Genomic DNA, 25,984 nt, shown 5'->3' with positions numbered 1-25,984 from the left:
ATTTACTGTAGGCTGTAGTATTTCAGGCTCCCTGCAGATCCTTAAAAAGTCTTCAAATGTTTAGGTATTAAATTTGATTAGAGTGTAATTATATTTGTTCAGTTTATGTTATTTATCATTATTTTCTGATTCTTTTACATAACCAACCAATCAACTTATTAAAGTAAAACATATTTAGCAGCTGGAACTGTAATAAAACTAATTATAAGTTACAGTCCTATATAAATGACTTAAAAATGATCTCCATTTCAACCCACAGTAAAATCCTGCTTTTGTATCATTATATGACTCATAATATATTATATATGAGTACAACAGTCACATGTGACACTTTTCTGTATTGAATACTAACTTGAAACACCCTGATACACTCAGGGACTGCTTTATTTGGAAAACCTGAGTTTTCTCATAGATTAAGATAGGGCTGCAAATAGCAATTATTCTTATTATTGATGACTGTTGACATCTTTAAAATGTATTTTATTAGAGCTGTTGTAAAAACGAAGATATTAGCTCTATCGGTTAAGAAAATAATCATTTAGGAAGCTGGAACCAGTGAATTTATGCCATTTTTTTGCTATAATATAATTGCTAATATATAATAATAATATTACAAATCTATTAGCTCAGTTGACTGACTAATCAACAAAGCATTTCATCTGTAAATTCTACCTATATGAAACTTGTCATGTTCATTAAGATTCTTATTATAAAGGTAGACTTTATGGTAGAGCTGTTGTATTGGATTGAATCATATAGTACTGGTCTATACAGTTAAAGTGGCTACTTAACGTATGCAACACTTACTGTCATTTAGCTGTATGGTAATCATAAACATGAAATGATTCAGCTTTGAACACAAAACAACATTTTTCAGAATTTCCATATGTATAATCTGAACTCTGAACATGACTCCAGCTGTAATGACTTCTTTCTTGTGTGTTTTCTTCTGTTAAAAGCTGATCATGTTAGTTTTATGACTGTGTGGAGTCAGCATTAAGAAACATGCTGTATTGCTTGTCTGTGTGCAGATGCTAACCATGAAGCAGCAGCCGAGGCCATCGAGAACATGGCAGACGCAGTCACACACGCCAGATTTGTGGGAACAGACCCTGCCAGTGATGAAGTGGTGCTTATGAAAATTCTGCAGGTACGACCAATGACCTCACTCTGACCTGATAGACCTGAAAAATGAGCTCTGTGTTGTCTCAAGTGAATCCATTACAGCAGTGCACAAACTCTTTTGTGAAGCTTAAAGTTAACTGTTGTTGAGACTGTGTGACAGAATGTAAATGTTCATGAAGCCTCAGAATCAAACATGTAGTAAGAAACAAACCTTACTTCACTTTTAGAGAGAGGCTGAACATGATGACTAAAACATTACATTTTCATATTTTTCTGTTTTTTGATAATATAACACACATTTTGATATTGATTAACATTTAACTCATTACAAACACTTTTTACAAATGAGTCAAAGCAGTCCAAAGATTTTTTCATTTAATATTATTAACATTCATATATTTTATTAAGTATTAAGAATTTAAAAAAAAAAGAAAGAAGTATATACCCCCTCAAAAACAAAGTTATGAAGTGCAAATCTAGGGCTGGGTATCGTTTAAAAAGTTATGATACCAGTACCAATCCAAGAACCCTTACAGCGATACTGATACCAACTGATTACTTCATTCGATTTCATTCTACATTTAGTACACTGTCTTTTATCTGGTTTAACAGGCGTGTAGAGTAGACACACTTTAGAGCGTTTAGGTGGCATCTTGGCTGCTGAACTGCTAAATGCGCTAACTCAAATTTACCACGACTTCACCGCCACAGACGGGTTGTAGCCGTTGTGGCAGTGGGCCAATCACATGTCACATTAAATCTAAGATCGCTTGCGTTGATTGGCTGTGAGCAAGTCCATACAGATAGTCATATTTTCTAGCTCTGGGTGCAAAAAGGATTGACTGCAGGTATCGTTTGACAGGAGGTGTTTCAATACTACTTGGTATTAATTTATTTTGGTCAATACATTATAGTTATCGAGTACTGATACCCAGCCCTATCCATATAAATAAAGTGTTACCTCTGTTTTGGATCCTCTCATATAATGCACCAGAGTTGATGTGCAATTGTCAGTGAGTCTTAAATCTAATGAAGTGTGGTGGTGCTATTGAATATCTCACTGCACCAGCTTACATTTTACTCTGCTCAACAGTAAATGCACATTAAGCATTAATTCAGATTACAGTATTTTATCTCTAATGTAAACAGTCTTTAATATACAGTTTATCACAGAGGACCCTGGAGCTCTGTGTTTCTTAACAGTTTATTACACTACTAGTATGACTTTGCTTGATTCCAGTTCCAGAATTTTGTCATCTCATAAACCTGCAAGATGAGCTTGATTGTTGACATTATGAACTTTAACACAGTCTCATTGTGCTGTTTCAGGTCCTGAGGACTCTGCTGCTGACACCAGTCGGAGCCCATCTGACCAACGAGTCTGTCTGTGAGATCATGCAGTCCTGTTTCCGGATCTGCTTTGAGATGCGCCTCAGTGGTGAGTCGCATCACACACTCACTTGTACTTTTCCCCAATATGACAGTCATCTGTTGAAAGACTCAAACTGATTTTAAACCTTACATAATATTTAGCTATTTATTTATTGGGGAAAAAACATCAACAATCATTATTTTATCGTCCATGTGAACATTTTATAGAAAATGAAGAATACAACATGTTTGAATGCTGATTTTTGAATTACTTTAATAAACACAGGTCAAATTTGTACATTTGCATTCATAAACATGTGTATCAGCTGCACATATATAAAAAATGAAGCATTTTATTTCCATTTTTGTAAACAGTGGCACATTAGGGAACAATCCAGCTAAATGAATGTGTATAAGTTGTTTTTACAGCTCTCAAATGTTGAAATGGGTCAAATTGGACCCTGAACAGTATGTAAGGGTTAAATGATGTTACTTGTATGTTATAAGCACATACATCACAACTCAAATGCTGTAAAATCTTTAACCACCTCCTATAGTTCACAGTTTTGCACCCATTCTGGAGGTTAAGACCTTCAACTGAACCACAAGATAAATCTGAAGGGACATGATAAAAAAATGAATGGAATAAGAATACAGTCAAAAATATGTTCCAACTTTTCTATAACCATGTCGATTTCATTATTAATGACTAGTTTTGCCCTTTTAATATTCATATTAAGCAGCTTCAGAGGGAAAACCCCCTCATATGATGCTAAACCTATTAAATCTGTAATGAAAGATTACTGTACAAGTATTGCCTCATTTTAAGGGGGGGCTCTCTGAGCTCTACTCTGTTTAAACTCCCCATGAAGATTGACTTCATATCTTAAAGTCTCTCACTCTTATATTGACTGTATCCTGTTTGGTTCTAATATCTGTTCTTCTTCTTTGTGTGCAGAGCTCCTCAGGAAATCAGCTGAACATACACTAGTTGATATGGTGCAGCTACTGTTCTCCAGGTAACCGAATGAGATAGCGGTGGATAGAGACAAATGTAGAGATAAAGTACCATATAAAACTGATAATGCTTTTAGGGGCTGTATTATTAATCAAAACACTTCTTGTGTAGAGTAGTTGTTGTTTCACCACAGAGGAAGAGCAGGCCTGACTGCCACTGCACTCTTCCTTCACCTCTCTTCACCCTCTGATTATAGATTAGAGCTTTTTAGCATATATCCGACTCCTCCCGGGCCTCATTATTCCCCTAAAGCTCATGAATTCATTTTGCACTGTGCACGGGGTCAACAGGCCACTGATTCACTAATGCCATAACATGATTTCTCCTTTGCATGGCATTTAACATAAGAGCTCCTCTTTCCCCATAACCCCCCGCCCCTGTGCAGATGCATCAGAGTGCCAGTCACATTCAGTCACAGACAAGGGGATGAGCCAATTGAGCTACACACTGTAGGATCTGCATATAGATGAAGCTGGTCTCTGCTTCAACAGCAATGCCCCATAAAAACACATACACACACACACACACACACACACACACACACACACACACACACACACACACACACACACACACACACACACACACACACACACACACACATACATACATACATACATACATACATACATACATACACACACACACACACACACAGGTGCACATACCGAATTAGCATTGCCAGCAATTCCAGACTGCACGCAGTCAGGAAAATCAGCTACACAAAAAAAAACTAATATTAATGTGAAGGAGCAAACCTAGAGAACAAACACAGCTCCAAAAATAAATTTAAAAAACAAGTTCCGTTGTGGTTTAGCTCCTCTCTGAAAGCGCACACGTCTCCGACGACACTTTTTGACGCAGGATTTGTCACAAAGTAGCCGTCCGCTGACACTCCCTCCAAACATTCTCTGCCTATTTTTTATAATTTATTAGCGGGACTCTTGTGTGGCAGCTCGTTATCACGTCGTCCAACAAGGTTTTACTGTGCGAGCATAGAAATAGAAAAGCTCGTAAACTGGAGCATCCCCCATCCATGAACACAACATATAAATTTAGTGCGGGCTTTTTACTACATACTTCTGATACTGCTGACACACACACACACACACACACACACACACACACACACACACACACACACACACACACACACACACACACACACACACACACACACACACACACACACACTCATTTCGATCAGCTTCCCCCCCCCAGCCCCCCACTTGTCTACAGACCCTGGATAATAGAGATGTGAGTGGGTCTGGGCTACCCCCCCATCAGAGAATAATGAGCAGCAGCTCTCCTCAGCTCCTCACAAGGAGTCTTAGATTGCCTGCTGAAAGTATTAGGCATGTTAATCTGTTGGACCCACAGATCATCCAATAATCGCGCTCGCAAGACAACACTCGATGAACGCAGAGTTAATGTCAGGAGGGAGGGGGGGTTGCCTGTCGTCTCCCCCTTTTTTTCGTTTGTCTGTGTGTGTGTGAGAGAGTGTGTGAGAGAGTGTGTGAGAGAGAGAGAGAGATTGGTGGTGACATCTCATTTTCCAGCAAAAGCCGAAGAGTCCACAGGAACTTAGTGACACACACATAGCAGCAGCTGAGGCAGGGATATCCTTCAGTAATGATCTAAACAAAAATCTACTCATCCATCTTCTCAAATGTAAAATCCTCTTGGTCTCTAGTGACCGAGGTCAGCACAAGTTAATTAAATAGAACAGGTTTTAGAGTGTTGGTAAGATAAAACAAGACATTTGAAGAGCTCACATTGTAACACAGGCTTCCTATTATAAATGTATAGACTCCAACCCCAGATAACCCTGATCATTTTCTCATAGCAATATTTATATAGATGTATATTATTGATCCACCTAGGGGGAAATTTAAAATGTACACAACACCGCGTAATGGTGAAAAGTTATAAAAATAAATAAATAAATAATTACAATAAAATAAAATACAATACTATATACAATAAACAATCTATGTAAAATAATCTGCAATTATATAAATGTACAATATACATACATTCCTGATACTATATACAAGCGTGTAATGTTCCTGGTCAGGTTAGGTTGTCCTGAGGAAAAACATTTATTAGAGATAAATAGAAGAACATGGTCAAATGTTTTGTTCACACTCAGTACTAAAATTTTGTATTTTATCCTCCTTCTGGGTTCATCAAGTCAAAATTGACCCAGAGGACAACAGATTAACTCAAAAACATAATATTATTTCATTTAAATGAGGCCTATTGACCACAATTTCCAAAAATAAGTGTAAAACCTGTGGTAATAGGTGGAATGAAGTTTGGCTAAAAAGGTCTAATGCAAAATTGGGTGATAATATATACCTTATACCTAACCTAGGCTTAATGTAGTTGCAGGTGGTCAGGCACAAATGAACTGAAAATGCATTAAGAAGGGAGCGAGATCTGATCAGTCAACATATGTTCAGTGTTGTTGTGGATGACAATACAACAGCATCCTCATTTAAACCATAAGAGTTTGTTTGTGCTAATTGCTAATAGAGCATCATTAGGCTACTCCCCAGGACTTACACCCGCTTCATTTACACAGAACATCATCAGCCCAGTGAATGACAAGACCAGCTCTGTGTTTCACTGTTCGTACTGTATTCATGGTGTAACAGTGAAAGATCAGAGTAAAATATACAGTTTCAAAAACTTGTTGATCTTCACAGAACCCCAACAACAGAGCTGCTGCTAACCTGTTTACCACCTGCACACATTTGTTCCCTCCTAACATGGAATACAATCCCAGAATTTTCATGTTTGTATCATACTTACCCAGTGCTCAAAACTTAGCACCTGTTCCAACAAATTAAGGACGATCACTTAAAATGATAATTGGTTGATGATTAGTTACAAATTCAAGTTTTCGGTACCCAAAAGGATGAGGCCTGGATGATCTTTTGCAGCATTGTGATAAGTTGTTGTCAGAAGATTGTTTTTTCTTGACTCCATTTTTTTAAATGTCTTTCAGAATACCCCAGTTCAAAGAGGAGGCAAAGAATTATGTGGGTGCCAACATGAAGAAGGTAACAGGACTAAGATATTGAATGAGTATTGAATCGGCTCGCTGTTCCTCTTTTCCTCTATTTTTGCCGTCATTGTCATTGTGCCGTTTTCAGGTTTTTGTCTGTGGCGGTGAAATACAGTTCATGAAGTAATAGCATCACTTCACTGAATGAGAAATGTGAAAAGGTCCTAAATACCAAGATCAGCCTCACTATTCCTGCCTATTGTCATTTTTAGTAAAGTAAAAATTGCCTTAATTTACTAAACAAAATAATTAAGGACTTAAACTCTGGATTTACTTTTAAGACCCTTATTTGTGGTTGTTCTGCTCCCATCACCTGTTCATAATAACAGTGCAGCTCCCTGTAATCTCATTTCGCTCCTTTCAGTTCACTTTTGCTTTTTGAATTTGTTTTTATTTTGTTTTGTTTTTGAGTTGCCCATCTTTGTGTGTCTGCCTACTTTCCTTCCCACAGACTCCATCCTGTATCCTGGACTCTCAGGATCTTATTTGTGCAGAGCAGCGTAGAAACCCAAGTCAGAATGGCCTAGAGAGGGTACTTAACTGGCCCACACCACTGCTCCACTGGGATAGTGCACTGACATAGGCAGGGTTAGCATGGCTTCTTGGTGGGAGGAGTGCATGGGGGTACATTTGGGGTTGCTGTAAACTTTGTCGGTTTTCGAGTGACAACCTTAAAACAACCAAATGTGCTCGTTTTGATTCCCCTTAAAAAAAAAAGATATATAAATAGTTGAGAAAAATGGTCAAATTCCCTGTTATTTCTGATATAGTTTAAGAAAAACAATAAAGATTCCTGGTAACGCATCACTCAGGAATATAGTTACAAGGTGAGGACATGTAAATTGGAAGATGGCAGTGGATGAGACATTGTCAAACTGGATTAGGCTGGAATTATTATTACTTTTACATTTTATTTGAATGTTTCTACAATGTTTCAGACCAAAGAGCCACATACGTGCATGAATATACCTAATGACTCAAACTTCTCCTGGTTTGCTGTTTTGTTTGAATGGTTTACGTATTGCTGTAATATATGTAGTATAACGGTGAACACTGATTTGAAGACAGTAGTTCCAGCACTGGTGTTTTTTGTTTTTTTTGCATGGTCTGCCTGCTCATTAGCTGGCTGTTCATCCTCTAGTGGTAGTAGAGTCTATAGTGGCTGTGTCTTGTGCCCTGTTTGGATAACCGACCCCTACCCCCTCCTCATCATGCAAAACTGTATATTGCCTGAGTGTTTTATGTGTTGGTCCCACTGCTGAATGTACCCATCACTAATCACGGGCACCTGTCCGCTCCCCTTCTCTTCTGAGGCTTACAATATCTTGTGGAAAAACAAACGAGTGCAGGTAAGGAAGATGACTTCAAGTATTTAGGCTGGAGGTGTCCCCCCCGCCGCCCCCCCCCCCCCCCCCCCGTTCTTTTTAAGACTTCACTAACCTTCTTTACTCAGCAGTTATGCAGAAAGAGGAGCTTGACATGGTGTCTTGTCCTGAACTGTACTTAAATGATTATGTGTAGTGAACAAAGCAACTGATGTAGATGATTTATAGATCGTCTTTACCGCATCATAGTTCACTGACATGTCTGTGCTTGTTCATGTTCACATGATGTTTTTATTACTATTGGATTTAAAAAAACAAACAAGTTATTTAATTAATTATTTATGTTTACACAATCATGCTGCTGTATATCATCCCACCCATATGCGTCATCAGCTGTTGCAGGATCGCACATTTTCTTTTAAAGAAGAAAAGATAAAGTCATAAAACTGTTATTAGATCAGTGGCCGAATCTATGAATGGTTAGAATAAGTAAACACACACACACACACACACACACACACACACACACACACACACACACACACACACACACACACACACACACACACACACACACACACACACACACACATACATTATTCCTCATAGTGTGCAGTATTTGAGTGCATGACTATGCTGTTTTTTTGTTTTTTTGCATTGTCTCAGAAAAGGAGGAGTTGTTTCCATCTATTGCGAATTTAGAGAACAAATATGCAGTAAGATGTGAGCCAGCTTGAGCCTTAACGCAAGTCCATCTGAATTAAAACATGTTGCACAGCTCATCTCACCCATCAACCAGTCATGCAAGTAATAGATTATCATAGATATTATGTATAAAAACAGCATTAACATCATCCTTTTAGAATAGGTTTTACAAAATACAATTTACTTTTAGAGGAAACAGAAATTTACAACCAACTCTTCAAAATAGGAAATATAACATTTTATCATAACCCATCAAATGCATTACTATTTTCCAACAAAAGATAGCAAATTTGATCTGGTTTGAATCTCATCTTTAAACATACAGTATAATTAAATGTCTTTTGAAGTCAATATATGCTTATGCATGCATTATTTTACTAAAACTCACAGATTTTTGTTAACAAATTTTGTTGACATTACAAAAATAGCTTAGTCAGAAGTCTAGTTCCTAATTTAACGCTTTCTGGCTTAGAGTGCCCAATTTAAAAGTCCAAAATGCCTCTTTTTTATGTACATCCACCCTCTTGTTTCCACCAGTTATATTTATGAAGTTATTATTATGACAGGGGTATGTTTAGTACACATATGTATATCAGCTTCATTTCCAAGACCATAATTGAGCATAATAATATCAAACAGTGTTGACAGTTTTAATATATGATACTAGGGCTGGATATCGTTTAAAAAATTACAATGACAGTACCAATCCAAGAACCCTTAAAGTGATACTGATACCAACTGAGTACCTCATTCAATACCCACTCCAAATTTTATGCACTTGCTTTTATCCAGTGTAACAGGTGTGTAATGTAGACACACTATAGAGTGTTTAGGTGGCATCTTGGCTGCTGAACTGCTAAGTTTAACCAACTGAAATTTACCACGACTTCACCACCACGGATAGGTTGTAGCTGCTGTGGCAGTGGGCCAATCACACGTCACATTAAATCGAAGAACACGTGTGTTGCTTGGCTGTGAGCAAGTCCATACAAATAGTCATATTTTCTAGATCTGGGTGCAAAAAGGATGGATTGCAGGTATCGTTTGATGGTAGAAGTTTCCATACTACTTGGTAACGATTTATTTCAGTCAATACCTTAAAGGTATTGAGTAGCGATACCCAGCCCTATATGACTCATAATCCTTAATTTCAGAAAAGGATTCTCATTCCCTTCATGTTTTAGCACAGCTATAATACAGTTACTGTAGGTAACTTCAAAATAGTTGTACTGCATTCAATAAGTGTGATTTTACTTTCACACACTCGCTAATACTGGGTTACTGTTAGTAATGAAGCAGCCTATCTGATCATGGCCTCACTCAGTAAACAATTATCATTTTAAAATAAACAAAACCCCTTTAGCCTAAAGTAAGTTTTTATTGATTTAAAAACAGAATTGATTCCACCAAAGTGGATCCCACAAGTGAGCTTCAGAGTCAACCATTGCCAAGAAAAAATGAGTGGTGGGATGATGCATCAACAAAATTGTGTTGGTGCCTAGCTTTACAGTGTCTCTGGACAGGCCGCAGTCAGTGACCACCTCTGTGTCCTTCAGTTGAAGATGCGTGCTGGCGGGATGAGCGAGTCATCTAAATGGAAGAAGCAGAAACGCTCGCCAAAGCCACCTCGCCACATGGTCCGAAGTCCCTCTGGTCAGATGGATCCAACCGCCCTCAGCAACAACTTATCTGGTAAGACACACACATACTGGCATGATACATACAGTATGTACATCAGATGAAAGAATCTGTGGTAGAACTTTACATACAGTACAGCTGCTAATTGTGATGGAGGAGGTGCATGTGGCTGTCTGACTACATCATCCCATCATTATCACATCATCCCATCATGTGACTATATCTCTCTCTGGTCAGGTGGTGTCCCATTCATTGAACAGGGCTCATCCACCTCTACCTTACCAGCTTCAGACAGTGCTGGCTCGTCCATCTCCAGCCCTTCAACCACAGACAGCGGTCTGGACACCTGTTCCAAGGCCACCTCCAGGGAAGACCTTTCTGACCTGGAACAGTGTAGCTCATCTGCAACCACGCCAAGCACGGCTACCGCAACCCCCCGGACTGAGCCTGGCTCTCCAGATGCACAGGTAGGACCGTAGGCCCGTTTTCTGTGGAGCTGATACATGACGTTAACTTTCACAATAGACAATTGTTTGTGTTCTCTTTCTCCATTTGTATACAGCCTGAGGGCAGACAGGTTGAACCAACCCAGTCAGCCTCAGTGGAGTCCATACCTGAGGTTCTGGAGGACAAAGAATCCATCGCAGAACAGTCAGACAACACCTCTGTTCATGACATGGACTACGTCAACCCCAGAGGAGTCCGTTTCACACAGTCCACACAAAGAGACGGTAAGGATACAGACTGTTTATGAACCACTCATCCGTAGTGGTAGCTTGTGCTCTTACTCCTTGATCTCAGTTCTGTTTTCATGTGTTGCTTTATGCCACTATTCCCTCGTATGTCCTGAAAAAATATTATTCTTCATACTAAAGCTGCAACAATGTTATTTACACTGGGTCCAGCTTCTCAAATGTGAAGTTGTGGTTTAACACTTCCTCTTATGACAATTAACCAATAATCTTTGAGTTTTGGACTATTGGTCGGACATAACAAGACATTTTGGAAAGTAAACTCGGTCTCTAGAAACTTGTGACATTTTTCATTTTTACAATCTGCTTACATTTTATAGACCACACAGAAAATCATTTCATCGGGAAAATAATTGTTTGTTGCAGCCCTACTTCGTATATATTTACATGGAAACATTCACTTTTTAAACATTGAGCTTAATAAACAGTGCATACATATTACCTTAAGAACTGTTAATTATACAAATACCTGTGTTTATCCTACTTACTGAAAACTTTTTCTTTTCTCATCATAATAAAATACTTATATTACATCATCTTCTTACCTCTCCTTTAGGAGCATCCCTCATCCCCTACGGTCTTCCATGTCTAAGGGAGCTTTTCCGCTTTCTGATCTCACTGACCAACCCCCATGACCGCCACAACACTGATGCCATGATGCACATGGGCCTGCAGCTGCTGACTGTAGCACTGGAATCTGCACACATTTCTAACTACCAGTCTTTGCTAGGACTGGTCAAAGATGAGCTGTGCAGACATCTCTTCCAGGTAAAGTGCTGCTGAATGATCCCTGATTTCAGATAGTTCAGATAGTATCATGTTTTTGTAATTATCCTGTTTATATCCACCTGTGTTATTATCAAGTTGATGCTTGTGGTATATTGTCCTGCTCTGACAAGACAAGATGTTTATGTTAAAATTCAACTCTCATTGGAAATATATGGGTATGGAACTTGTCCAGCCTTGTCTTATTGAATGTCTTAACATTAGAACTTGAATGTGGGATTTGAACCCTCACACAGATCTTGTTGGTGCCCTTACAGCAAAAGCCAACTTTGGTCGGCTTTGGTCGGCATTGGTCGACTATAAAGCTCACTTTTGTGATCTGCTTTAGTGGAATCATTTTTGTTTAATTCTCTCCATAAGCTAAAATATTTATTATGTGTCAGGCATAACATTTTTTCCGTTGTCTTCGATTCCTAAACAAACTGAAAGCCAAAACAAACCCTGAGACAGTGGCATCTTGGTGTTCAAGTGGCATAATTAAAAAAATCTAAATATCTATCCAGAGAAAACTGAACTAAATGATCTCTTTGTTGCAGTTGCTGTGTGTGGACCGTATGAACCTCTATGCTTCCTCCATACGAGTTTGCTTCTTGCTTTTTGAAAGCATGAGAATGCATCTGAAGTTTCAGCTCGAGGTAACTGTATGACTAGTTTGTTACATGCAATTTTATTTGTCAATTGACGAATCTAAAGTGACTCCAATGAAACTTAATATATGATAAAAATGATCTCGAGGCCTTAATAATCATCACACTGTGTTCTGTGAACCTGGCAGATGTACCTAAAGAAACTGATGGACATCATCACATCAGAGAATATTAAGATGCCCTATGAAATGAAGGAAATGGCTCTGGAGGCACTGGTCCAGCTGTGGAGGATCCCCAGCTTTGTCACTGAGCTGTACATCAACTATGACTCTGACTTCTACTGCTCCAATCTGTTTGAAGACCTCACCAAGCTACTGTCAAAGGTAACGCTTCCTTATTTTATCACTGAGCATGTAGACATTTTAGGCCTTTTGCCATTTGAAATGTCATGAATTCCTTGTGGTGCATGAGACTGTAGAAGTCGATGAAGATATTAAATGGGTAAAGCTGTCTTTTTCTCTTTAATTGACCTTCACTTTTTTTTCTATATTCTTGTATTGTCTGTTACTGAATTCAGCATGCACCCATCAACCCATTGTGACCCTTGATTGACTAAATGTTTTTTTTTGTTTTATCCTTCTAGAATATCATTTTAATAACAAGCACTTAACATGAAGAGATTTTTTTCATCTTGTCCAAACATATAATGACCGAGATTATTTTTTACCAAATTTATGTGGAATTTGTAAGAATTTACTCCATCTTCCCACAGAATGCCTTCCCAGTGTCAGGGCAGCTTTACACCACCCACCTCCTGTCACTAGAGGCTCTGCTGACAGTGATTGACAGCACTGAGGCCCACTGCCAGGCCAAGGTGCTCAACAACACCACTCAGCAAGACCAGTCAGAAACACTGCTGGCGGAAGGAGAAGGTTCAACGAAAAACGAAACAGACACTACAATTGGTATACATAACCTCTGCACTTAACTACCTATGACATTATGTATATTTGACTGTCTCATCCCTTTGGAAAATAGGTGGTTTAACCCTGTTGTTTTTTTAGTATTCCCTCTACTTCTTCTATGTCTTCTTCATATTTTAGTCTTTTTCAAATACTGACAGTATATACAAATGTATGTTTTCTTTAGACCATCAAAATGATTACAAATGTAAAGATATTAAATACCAAGACAGCTTTATTTTAAACAGAACACTTTTTCTTTTTGTCTTCAGATCTTAATAGATTGGGCAATACCAATGGTCTTAGTCTTCCACAAGCTGAAAATGCTCTGGTATGCCCACCAACTAGTGGACATTTGATGGCAGAGAAGATGAGACTTGGTAGACAGGATCAAGGAGATACGGACACTGGTGAGACTTGGAACATATACAGGGTTTTACATTAAAGTCTTTTAAGCATAGAATGGAAACTAAGTTGAATTTTTTTTTGTTTTTTTTGTTCATGAATCCAGGTGAGAAGAGAGTCCCGAAAAAGCCTCAGCGTTTCTCCTCATACTTACCTGATTCCCAAGAGTTGATGGAAATTAGAACAAAGAAAAAGGTGAAATGTTTTAATCGATTGAGGTTGGCTGCAAAATTACACATTCAAACCCAATTATCAAATCCATACATACTCTCAAACATCCCTAATGGGGATCAATAAAGTTACCTTACCGTAACTCATTATTCCACTGAATAATGCTTTTTTTGGTCATGTGTCCAGCTGCTGATCACAGGCACCGAGCAGTTTAACCAGAAGCCCAAGAAAGGAATCCAGTTCCTGCAGGAGAAAGGCCTCCTCACTAACCCCATGGACAACAACCAGGTGGCCCAGTGGCTCAAAGAAAACCCCCGCCTGGACAAAAAGATGATTGGCGAGTTCATCAGCGATCGCAAGCACATGGAACTCCTGGACAGCTTTGTCAAGTATGATAGAAAAAGAAGTTCATTGTTTTATCCATGACATGTGGATGCTATTTGACAAGAGGTTTTGGTTTGTTGGGGGAACTGGGGTGTTAGATGTTAAAAAATTCCAGGTTGTACTAATAATATGAATCCTTGTTGCAGCACATTTACCTTCCAGGGGCTTCGTATTGATGAGGCCCTTCGACTCTACCTAGAGGCGTTCAGGCTTCCTGGGGAAGCTCCAGTCATTCAGAGACTCTTGGAAACGTTCACAGACAACTGGCATGTAAGGCACATTTCCTCAATTTCTGAAAAATATCTAAAATATGACTAGAAAGATGCCAAATAAGTGTAGTCCATTTACCATTTAAAATCAAAAGTGTAGGACTTGGGACTTGGCTTAGGAAATGCCTGCGTCACATTGTGACTTGTGACATACTTGAAGAGATGTACACTCGGGTCACATGATTTGGATTTGAGTGAGACTTAGCAACAAAACTAGTGACAAAATCAAAAAGGATTTGCAGCTCCACTGTAACTTTCTACCAGTGTCTTGTGACTTCACTTGTACTTAAGCTTTTGGACATGGAAAGACTTAGACCCCAAGCATGAAACTGTATCGAATTCACTCATTGTTTCCCTGACAATGGATATCCTTTGCATGCAGCATTAATGCTCTTTAGCCAACTGTGGCTTAAGCTAAAATCAGCTAAGATGTAGTGTTAAGTAGTTTACTTTGCAGGCTTGAAATGAGTGACCCCTCTAAATGATTAGTGTGGTATTAAAGAATAGAAAATGTTATCTTTTATAATTATAAACTACAATGTCTAATGTTAGCTATCGTTAGCTGTCCTTTATGGGTGACCAGCTATTAAGTTATTTTAATATTTTTGCTGTTTAAAATTCCAGAAAGACCTATGAAACACAAAGTTTAGGACTTGGTCTTGACTTGTGATTTATAGGAGTTGACTTGGTACCTGCCAGTCTTGTCTTAGGACAGTCTTGTCTTGACTTACCTATCTTTGCTTAGGACTTACTCATGTTGAATTAGGGCCTACCTTTCCTGTCTTGGGACTACACTCGGAACTCACCCTTTATTTACTTGCGACCTACCTGTGTTGTCTTGAGACTTGACTTGGGACATACCTGTCCTGACTTGGTCTTTAACTTGGGACTAGCCTTGTGAAACTTGGGACCAACCTTTCTTTTCTTGGGACTTGTTGACTTTGGGTCTAACCTTCTTGACTTCAGACTGGACTTAGAACCCACCCTTTCTGACTTCGGATCTACTTGTCATGGGACTTGACTTGGGACCTATCTGTCATGACTTGGGACTTGACTTGGGACAACATAGCGTAACTTGAGACTGACTTGTGGCTTATAATACAATGACTTATCTGTTCCATGACTTGTGATTTGTTAAAACAGTGAGTTGGTCCTACCAATTATATACACCATATTTTCCAGAACACACACACACACACACACACACACACACACACACACACACACACACACACACACACACACACACACACACACACACACACACACACACACACACACACACACACAATGATGGCAAAGGACAGACTCTATGGGGGGACATTTGACTTCTCAAAATAGCAAAAGGAGCCATATGGCCTGGAAACTATTCCTAGTAATGTCCTTTTCTTAGACCACATACAAACAAATAGTCGCCTTGAAAGAGTTGATGAGTAATTTTAGGCAGTGACACTGTGAATGGGTTTTCCACTCTATGGGGGCCTGTAATATCAGCAGGATTTACAATGACAGTCTAAAACAAGATTTGCTGGACTTACATAACATACAGTAAAACACTGCTCTGATTTGGTGTTTGGTTAAAAAATAGTAGGCTACTTTTAAGCCTTAGATGATGTACTGATGTTATATTGTCTGTACTGTGTGTTTGCAGAAAGTGAACGGCTCTCCTTTCATGACCAATGATGCAGGCTTTGCCTTGGCCTACGCTGTCATTATGCTGAACACTGACCAGCATAACCATAATGTTCGCAAACAAAATATCCCCATGACCGTAGAGGTGAGTGATCACACACACATGTCAACACAAGTTTTTAAAAACAAAACAATTTGTCTATCATTTGTGTTTCATAGTGTTTACAGAAACAGTGTCATGGTTACTCTGGATAATCCACATTTTACTGTCAATAGTTTCCATTGGAACTCATTTCTACATAATACGTTGTTCCATCTCCATATGTAGTTCCAACTCATTTTAACACCGTTCTGTGGGTTGTCTAAAGTAACCATGACATCACCTCTGGAAATAGACATTGGTGTTGAGCCTTGTTCCATGCATCTCCATTGTATTTTGTGGTGGCCAAACTTTGAGAGGTGTATCTTGAAAACACCATGGCACAAAAACTGAATCATTTTCTCTTTTCAATGTCCACATGAAAAATGTTTTTGTGTTCGACATTTGGGTATTCAACACATAAATATTTCAATTTCTCATCATTTGTGCCATTAAAGGTTGAATATTTCTGTGTGCCATTGTCCTGCTAAAACCAGGATGAAGGACAAAGTTTGCAGAGTTTCGGAAGATTGTAGAATTTGGTTGTAACTGATATAGATCTGGAGTTGGTCCCCAGGCACTGTACAAAGCCTACCCACTGCTCCTAGTACTTAGGATGGGTTCACTGTACAACTGTATGTGTGACAAATACCTTACCTTACCTTAATGAAGGACCAGTGTCATGCTTATTCTGTTGAGTAATGATCCTTAACAATAGGAAGCAATGGAATGATTTGCACCTGGAATCAAAGATAGAAGCTGAGCTAAAGTCATCTTCACTATAGTCTCTTGTCTAATTGTAGTTATGCAGAGATATCATAATGAATAAACTTAAACCACAGTAAGATAAGTGCTCATCAGTAAACAGAAGAAAATAAATGTACCTTTATGTTAAACAAATAGTTAACAGAATTCATTCTCAATAGGGGAGTAGCTGCACTGTATTCATTCATCTATTTTTTCCCTGTCATTTCACTGGAACATGCCACCATTTGTATCCGATGGTATGACATTCCTCTGGGAGTGCTAGCATTTGAACTGGTGCTGCTTGGCAGCTTAGAAAACCCATAGCCAACAGCTGTAGCCAGTGGTGGTCCGTCTGAGAGGAACTCATCCTAAACAGGCGACGGAGGGGGACGGGGGCCGTGTGTGTGTGTGTGTGTGTGTGTTTGGGGGGCGGGGGGGTCACTCTCTTCATCTGCTGTCTCTGTCTCTGTTTTTTTTGTCTTTGATTGACAGCATCTGAAGACTAAACAGACTATCTGGGGCTGCTTGTTAACAGATTGTGGGTGGGCTACTCTCACTGACAAACAATAGCGAGTGCTGGCTTTCTCTTTCTCTTTGGCTCGCTCACTTTTGCGCGCGCATCCTCGGTCGAATTTATCTGAGTCATACCTCATCATACAGCTGGTGTTGTATTTTGTTTCAATTATCCCTACACATTCCCAAGAGGTCAGTTGCGGTTTGGTGAAGAAGGCCCGTCGACCTCCGGGCTCAGACAACAGGCTGAGGCTTCCACACAATAGTTTGGAGGGGGCCAATAAAAGTGGCGCCTAGTACTTCAGTTACTTATCAGCTTGCAATGTGCAGTATTCACCGCAGCATGTGTTGGCAGTGGGGTTATTTTTGAAATGGGAAAACTATGCCCAGCATCACTGTGTGTAAATCAGATCCTATTCTCGAGGATTTGAGAATGAGTTGTTGTGTTTTCAGGGAGGTACAGGTGAGGTCAGTGGTATAATGTTAATTTTGTCGTAAGCATGCTGCTCTCGTTTTTTTTTGGTTTTTTTTCCACTTACGATGATTTGGCAGCCTGTGTGTCAGCTATTGTTACCAACAGCTGCTGCAAGAGCTGCTGTCTGATCTGAGTGTGTGTGTGTGTGTGTGTGTGTGTGTGTGTGTGTGTGTCTCTGTGTCTCTGTGTCTCTGTGTGTGTGTGTGTGTGTGTGTGTGTGTGTGTGTGTGTGTGTGTGTGTGTGTGTGTGTGTGTGTGTGTGTGTGTGTGTGTGTGTGTGTGTGTGTGACGAACATGACAAAAAGATGCCTGATCCTCAGAAGCCTCCTGCTCTCTCTGGTTCTCTCTGCCAGTGTTTATTTCTCTGTCTCTGAGCCCCTGCAGAAAAGCTCCTGTTTCCCCCTCTTCCCTACCTGCAGGACAAACCCTGCCAAGTTGAGGCAGGAAACCGAACCTTGAGGCCGTCAGTCATCGCCGGGTGGTCATGTTTATTTACAGGAGGCTCTTGGCTCTAATCCTTGTTTTCCTAACACTGCAACTAAAGCGTATTAAGTGACACATAATGAGTGCGTTTCCAGCCGATGCCCTTTTTAATTTTTGGTTGGTAGGTTGCTCGGTTAATGAAGCACTGAATGCCTGAGGCTTGGGTGTCTGAGCTAAGCTCCCTTGTTTAGATGTATTGACAGTGGAGATTGGAGATGACAGTTGTTCTTTTGTTTTTTTCCTACAGAAGCATTTCAATAAAGTTTTTATTTAAAGCTGACTTCATTGTTTCTGTCTTTCAACAGCAATTCAAGAAGAATTTGAAGGGAGTGAACGGAAACAAAGACTTTGACCAGGACATGTTGGAGGATATCTATAATGCTATCAAGTAGGCTGCCACCACTCTGTAGCACTCACCAGGGTTTCAATTCAGAATATAGGCATCTTTAATTAAGATGAAAAATACAGATAGAACATTGACATCTACATGTATATACAAATCTGTATCTATACTTGTGTCATTTCCTTTACAACATGTGTTTGTTTTACAATACAGTCATTTGATTAGAAGTTTCATTCTCTTTAATGGTCCATCCCTACTCCTAAAGGCCGCAGCCATGCTTCAAACAAACTTTCTTTTAAAAACGTGTTTCTATGAAGTGTTGTCTGACCACGTATACAAAAGTGTTTCTACCTGTTTCAAATGGTCACAGTAGAATGTTTTTTGTATGTCTTTTTAGTCTTGATACCATAAATTATACACATGGGAGTAACAGCAAACACTTTTCGTCTGTCCTCAGGAGAAAAGTTTGCCTGCTGTCACACTTTGAACACCTTGAATAAGAAGGGAAACATCAGTCAGCATTAATAGCTTTCTCAGCTAGCCAGCTTGTTAACTGTTAGTTAGCAAGTGTTGTGTAAGCAGGGATAAGATTATCTAAACACGTAGTTTAAAGCATACTGAGGCCTTAATTGTAGGGCTGGTTCTCTATTTTTGGGGTACAGACTAAAATGTGTCCTCATGTTGTTAATTGAGTGAAGAAAATGTATAAAAATGTTTGTATTCCTCAAATTTAGAATTCAAACAAGTATTTTGATACTAATGAAACTGAGGACAGGACAAATTGAGAACAAAAACTATAGAATCTCCAGCTTAAGCTGACATGAGTCATCATACATTTTATCTTCTGTAGGAACGAGGAGATTGTGATGCCAGACGAGCAGACGGGTTTAGTCAAAGAGAACTATGTATGGAGTGTGCTGCTACACCGCGGTGCCACAACTGAGGGGGTTTTCCTCAACCTGCCACCCGGCAGCTACGACCATGATTTGTTCTCTATGACCTGGGGTCCCACCATTGCCGCCCTCTCCTACGTCTTCGACAAGAGTCTGGATGACAACATCATCCAGAAGGCCATCACTGGCTTCAGGTACCGATGCTAAAACAGAAAAGTAGTGGATGGAACAGAAGGATGCTTTGAAGGATTTATAGAGGCAGTCCCACAGCATGAAACAATCTTCATATGTCGTTTATGAGCTGTCGATGCAGTTCTAGATCTGAACCAGTGACTTCACATTACTTCACCAGTTACTGCAATTTCAGGGTTTGAAACGTCTTTCCAACCTTTATGGTTCTAGATTCAGTATCTAGTTCTTTTTGTCATTCACAGGCTGCAGTAGCTCAAAGGCCTCTTCAGCACAGAGCACCTTTTGATTGTATTGACCAGACCTTTTCATGTCTGACTTCATCTGTGAAATCCAGAAGAGTGTTTGATGAGGTCAGGTTGAAGCTGTACACTCATACCTGTGTGTGTGTGTGTGTGTGTGTGTGTGTGTAGGAAATGTGCCATGATATCAGCTCACTATGGCTTCAGTGACGTTTTCGACAACTTGATCATCTCCCTGTGCAAGTTCACCACTCTTAGCAGTGAGGTGAGTGTTCATATGATCTGTTTTCTTTAACAACAGACAATTAACAGTTTGAAAAAGTCATCAAATTGCAAACCTTGTCAGCAATGACTCATCAGAATTTATTAATTTAAAGACAATTTTCGAAATAATTTTGAGTTTTGAGTTGTTTATTATTGCTGGTGCACTTTAGAAGACATATACTGATTTACAGTGTATGACACATGCTGCACTATCATGACAATGAAGCCTTTTTCATGAGGGAAAGAAACACCTAGTGCCAATGACTGAAAATAAAGATGTGGATGTAAACAGAACTCATTTCTAAAAGTAAACAGCTCGAATAGCGTTAGTAAAGGCGTGTAAATACAGTAACTGACTGACTGACTGAATGTCTGTGTGCCCTCTCCCCCTGCAGTCTGTGGAAAACCTTCCTACAGTGTTTGGCAGCAACAGTAAAGCGCAGACAGCAGCCAAGACAGTGTTTGACCTCGCCCATCAGCACGGCAACATCCTGAGGGAGGGCTGGAAGAACATCATGGACTCCATGCTGCAGCTGTTCAGGGCCGAGCTCCTGCCCAAAGCCATGGTCGAGGTCAGGACTCATTTCTACACTCGGAGGTTTTCCACTCCGTCAGTGATTGGACGATGTCTGCTCAATGACAACACTGCAGATACAGTCCTTTCTGTTTGAAGTTTTTTTTGACTGTGTGCATTCTGTATGTTCTGCTGCCACCTACTGGTCAGTCCTCACACACTGTGCTTGTTACTGCAGGTGGAGGATTTTGTGGAGCCGAATGGGAAAATTTCTCTTCAAAGAGAGGAAACACCTTCAAATCGGTATGCACAAATCTCTTCTGATACAGGAAAAATAATCACTTCAGCAATTCAAGTTCTTCATTTAGTACTCTTTAATTCCTAGAATCACTAAAGCTTTATATAAGAAACCATCTTTCTATAACTAAGAAAAAAGTTTTAATGAAATAATCCTGATCAAGACGATCAGACATGATTTTAGGAGTTAAAAGAAAAGCTTCTCTCCTCTGTTACATGTCAGCGGTGAGTCGGCAGTGTTGAGTTTTGTCAACTGGCTGACCCTGAGTGGAGCTGAGCAGTCAGGACTCAGAGGACCGTCCATGGAAAACCAGGAGGCCAAACAGGCTGCCATCCTATGTATAAAGGTACTGAACACTAACATGCCTCATTCACAATGTGTGATGTGTTACTGAGGTTTTGTATTTTACACACGTTTTGTTTTACTCTGTACTGTCCATCACACCCACAGCTGCAACTCTGCACATTATTTTCTTGAATAGCCAGAAAATAGTGAAAATATATGTATTTTAATTTCTTAGAGCCAAAAGTGGCATCTTAAAAGGTCTTCTTTTGTCTGATTAACAGTCAAAATCCAACGTTATTCAGTTTACTATTTATTTATTATGGTTTAATAGAGACAGATATAGTATACATAGGCTTAAACAACTGTCTGATGCAAAAAAAAGTTATATAGCCAAATAATTTTCTCTCAAACAACTAATCATTGCAGCTCTACTTATATTTTTGATTTCTTTTAAATCACCTGCACTCATAACAACACCGAGGTGTTCATGATTTGTTGTAAAGGCAACATTATTTGTACAGTTCCTTGTTACAAATACTTTGATCAGCTAGTCTGACTCTATTTGTTTAATTATTTAGGTGTTTACATTGCTCCCAGCGGTGTTATACGTTTTTAAATGTGGCCTTTTTAATATCTTCAGTAATACTTTATACACTGTAAGTGAAGCAGATCTGTATAAAATATGACATAACTGAATATTTGCTTTCTCTCTGTGCAGCAATGTGACCCAGAGAAGCTGATCACAGAGAGTAAATTTCTACAGCTGGAGTCTCTACAGGAACTAATGAAGGTTAATACTATTATTTCTATTGTTCACTAATACTGGTCATAGATGCCATATTAGGGATTGATTTTACATGTGTTGAAATTGTGCTGTTATAGTTAGACTGAGAGGATACTGCTAAAGTTATTTTTTTTTTTTTTTTGTTATTGCTCAAAGAACTTATAGGCTTGTTTATTTATAATACATGTATCCAAAAAATGGCACTTCCATCGTGAAACTAGAGTAACTCAGTTCTCCTCCTCAGGCTCTGATATCAGTCACCCCTGATGAAGAGACATATGATGAAGAGGACGCTGCCTTCTGCTTAGAGATGTTGCTGCGTATTGTTCTGGAGAACAGGTAGGACAGAGACAATCACACTCACTTGTCCATCTTCCCTTGTGTTGGTCATTTTTAGAGTACAGAATCTCTCATCAATGTTTCTGTGTACAGAGACCGCGTGTCATGCGTGTGGCAGACAGTGCGCGATCACCTCTGCCACCTCTGCGTCCACGCTAACGAGAGCTGCTTCCTGGTGGAGAGAGCTGTGGTGGGACTGCTTCGACTCGCCATCCGTCTGCTGCGACGAGAAGACATCAGTTCACAGGTAAGCCAGACACACTCAGTACATTTGTAAGTATTAGAAGCATCTTCCTTTATCATCAATTTCATCAATATGCTTAATATGCTACTGCGTATAGTTGTGCTAAAATGTGTCCAAATATACTGATACACAACCCCATAAAGCTTTTGAGTTATTCCCTAATATTGTACTTCAACAGGAAGTGGATATAGTTCAGTTGAAGTAGTTCAGTTAGATAGATGTAGTTAAAAGAGATATGTCTGGTCTTCTGTATTTTTCTTATTGTCAACTAATCCACCTTAAAGACTAAAACCAGCAATTTGTTCATTCGTCTCTGAGTCCTTCCTGACTTATTTTCTGTGACTCTCTGCCCCAATCCCATTATTTCCTAGTGAAGACATAACTGTTCAAAAATAGTACATTTAACAAATGTGACTCCAACATGAGGATTTGTGTGGAACTATTTGATGTATTTATTTATTTTTAATCTTCTTTTTATGTTCAATATATAAAACACATATAAACATACATTACACACATAATCCCCCCCATCCAGGGTCAGATGGTACATAAATACATAAACCGAGTCTACAGCCATAGAGATTTTCACTATAGAGATCTTGTCAGAACCAATCAGCTACCCCGTGTGTGCTGCACATGTCAACAGTCCACAGGATGTGAAAGACCAAGTTTCATCAAATTTTTGATAAGATCCACTCACAACAAAAAAAATTTCAGTTTCAACATTGACAGCATCTGTTTGGGACTATTTTCAGTGGTGGATGAATCCACATTTGATTATGTGACTCATTGATGCCAATAGTTTTTGGACACTAATCAAGTTGACATTAAGGAAAATGAAGAATAGTAGCAGTATTGTGCTAAAAACAAGTCATTCACCCCACAAACACAACATTAAGAGAGCATGATCCAAACAAGACATAGTTAAACCAGTGAGGAGAGGCTGCTCTGCTTTGAGATTGGCTCTTCTTTTTTGACCCAGGTCACTAATTTAATCCCACTACTCTGATTTAGGTCAGGAGACCACAGACAACAGGGATAAACATGTACTCACTGCATAGAAATATAGCAGTGTAGTTTGCAGGTGTCCATGTTCTGTGTCCATGTTTGTCCACGTGTATTGTCCTATATTGTGTCTAAACAAAGACTGTATGATGTTAACTGATAAGACCTGACCTGACCTCATATCAGAAGCTGGCCTACATTTAAACTGCACCATCTTATGCTCTGGTCAACAACACACTGGTTCATTTTTTGTTAACATGTATACTTATGGACATAAATTGACTTTACAATGTTTAATTCAACACATCTGACATATAACTTATAACATAATTACCATACATGTTTTCTTTCATCTCATCTTTCTCACTTCTTTTTTTTTTTTTTTTTACAAATTTGTACATTTCACTTTTTCACCTTGTAATGTGTGTGACCATGAATGTGTGCAGTGAAATAGAGAAAAAAAGACTTAAAAGAAGAAAAGCGATGCTGGAGTTGTTTTATTTCATTTCAGAAGCTGTTGATGTTGATACCAGATATATTTTGTTTCTGCACCATTTCATAAAATCTAAACAATCCTGGAAGAGAAAGCATTATAGGTCAATCAGTACAGCTTTGTTTCCCTACCAGCCAATCCTTAAAGCTCCACTAAGCAATGCTTTTATATTAAAGATGAAGAAGTGTGTCAAAGCAAGCTGAAACTGTACGTTATCCTGGATATATCACTATAACTGTACGGCTACTCTGCAGTTCTTCCTGTTAAATCTATTGAAATGATGTTAAATGACGAAAACTTAGTCAAGATTACAGGACCGAGGTTATTTCTTATCCATTATTTTCTCTCCCACAGGTGCTCCTCTCCCTGCGTCGCCTGCTGATGATGAAACCACAGGTCTTGTCCCGGGTCAGCAGGGACGTGGCCTACGGCCTCCATGAACTGCTGAAAACTAATGCGGCTAACATCCACTGCACAGATGACTGGTACACACTGTTCTCCCTGCTGGAGTGCATCGGTGCCGGAGTCAAACCTCCCGCTTCTTTCCAGCTCGCTTCCACCAGCAACGACATCGACACAGGTCCAATATTAACCCCAGATTCATGAATATGTCTGTTCTCTTAATTAATCTCTTAAATCATCTAGTTACATAAAATAGTCTGAGCATGTTTACATATGAATGAAATGAAAATAATATTTCATTGGTGTGCTTTATGTGTCCAGGTGCTCAGTCAGACAGTGAGCTGCCCTCCCACCATCCCAGTGAAGTGAGCTTAGACCGCGGCTACACGTCTGACTCTGAGGTTTACACTGAACACAGCAAGGCCAGGATCCCCCGATCAACTACAGACGTGGATGTAGCAAGCAGTGGATGGCTTGTGGTCAGCGCACACACACACACACACACACACAAACACACACACACACACAAACACACACACACACACACACACACACACACACACACACACACACACACACACACACACACACACACACACACACACACAAAATCTACATGATACCTGCAGCAAGACGTATTGTGTACTATGAGGGTCAATGAGGGTTTTTTTGTGTCCATGTGGTTTAGTCACATTTAAAGCGGTTAAGCTTTGAAAATAAATGTATGAATGACCTAACCTAATTTTTGTGGACCCAGCATAGAATTTCTACTTTTAATCCATTTTGGAGGATAATGGCAAAAATGTCTAAGTGGTGTAACCATAAAAACTTTGTACCAAATAATTCAACTTGCTTAAAAACACTAAATTCTCAATAAAACACCATATCAACTAGTTTGGCATGATCTTACATTATATAAATATTAAATAAAGGTAATGGAATACAATTGTTCTAAATATTACATTTATTTTGGGGAATCATGTCAATCAGGAACCATTAACATTTTTTAGTTTGTATAAGTTCACTTAAACACACTGTAGGTGGATAAAATATTTAATATTCATCATTATTTTATGGTTACACCATTTGAAATTTTCATTCAGTCTTACTTTTGGTTAAAAAAAAAAAA

The 25,984-nt window shown here is 39.1% G+C and overlaps 1 protein-coding gene across 2 annotated transcripts in view; it reads left to right on the top strand.

Annotated features, from left to right (window-relative positions):
- The window catches only part of gbf1 (golgi brefeldin A resistant guanine nucleotide exchange factor 1), a 96,127-nt gene that overhangs the window by 57,294 nt on the left and 12,849 nt on the right, over positions 1-25,984 (top strand). For both annotated transcript variants that reach the window (XM_062430195.1, XM_062430194.1), the window contains exons 5-31: positions 1,032-1,150; positions 2,455-2,563; positions 3,455-3,515; positions 6,528-6,582; positions 10,174-10,309; positions 10,493-10,722; positions 10,818-10,986; positions 11,564-11,775; positions 12,330-12,428; positions 12,569-12,763; positions 13,153-13,345; positions 13,615-13,752; positions 13,854-13,942; positions 14,105-14,307; positions 14,449-14,572; positions 16,223-16,348; positions 18,866-18,948; positions 19,754-19,990; positions 20,399-20,492; positions 20,887-21,063; positions 21,244-21,308; positions 21,526-21,649; positions 22,307-22,378; positions 22,617-22,711; positions 22,805-22,958; positions 24,808-25,033; positions 25,177-25,334. In XM_062430195.1, coding sequence (XP_062286179.1) covers positions 1,032-1,150; positions 2,455-2,563; positions 3,455-3,515; positions 6,528-6,582; positions 10,174-10,309; positions 10,493-10,722; positions 10,818-10,986; positions 11,564-11,775; positions 12,330-12,428; positions 12,569-12,763; positions 13,153-13,345; positions 13,615-13,752; positions 13,854-13,942; positions 14,105-14,307; positions 14,449-14,572; positions 16,223-16,348; positions 18,866-18,948; positions 19,754-19,990; positions 20,399-20,492; positions 20,887-21,063; positions 21,244-21,308; positions 21,526-21,649; positions 22,307-22,378; positions 22,617-22,711; positions 22,805-22,958; positions 24,808-25,033; positions 25,177-25,334 — 3,743 coding nt within the window. The remainder of the gene's footprint in view (positions 1-1,031; positions 1,151-2,454; positions 2,564-3,454; positions 3,516-6,527; positions 6,583-10,173; positions 10,310-10,492; positions 10,723-10,817; positions 10,987-11,563; positions 11,776-12,329; positions 12,429-12,568; positions 12,764-13,152; positions 13,346-13,614; positions 13,753-13,853; positions 13,943-14,104; positions 14,308-14,448; positions 14,573-16,222; positions 16,349-18,865; positions 18,949-19,753; positions 19,991-20,398; positions 20,493-20,886; positions 21,064-21,243; positions 21,309-21,525; positions 21,650-22,306; positions 22,379-22,616; positions 22,712-22,804; positions 22,959-24,807; positions 25,034-25,176; positions 25,335-25,984) is intronic.

Source organism: Scomber scombrus, chromosome 12 (assembly GCF_963691925.1).
Source record: "Scomber scombrus chromosome 12, fScoSco1.1, whole genome shotgun sequence".
Lineage (NCBI taxonomy): Eukaryota > Metazoa > Chordata > Actinopteri > Scombriformes > Scombridae > Scomber > Scomber scombrus.
The sequence above is the reverse complement of the archived record's forward strand: the minus strand, read 5'-3'. Positions and strand labels throughout refer to the sequence as shown.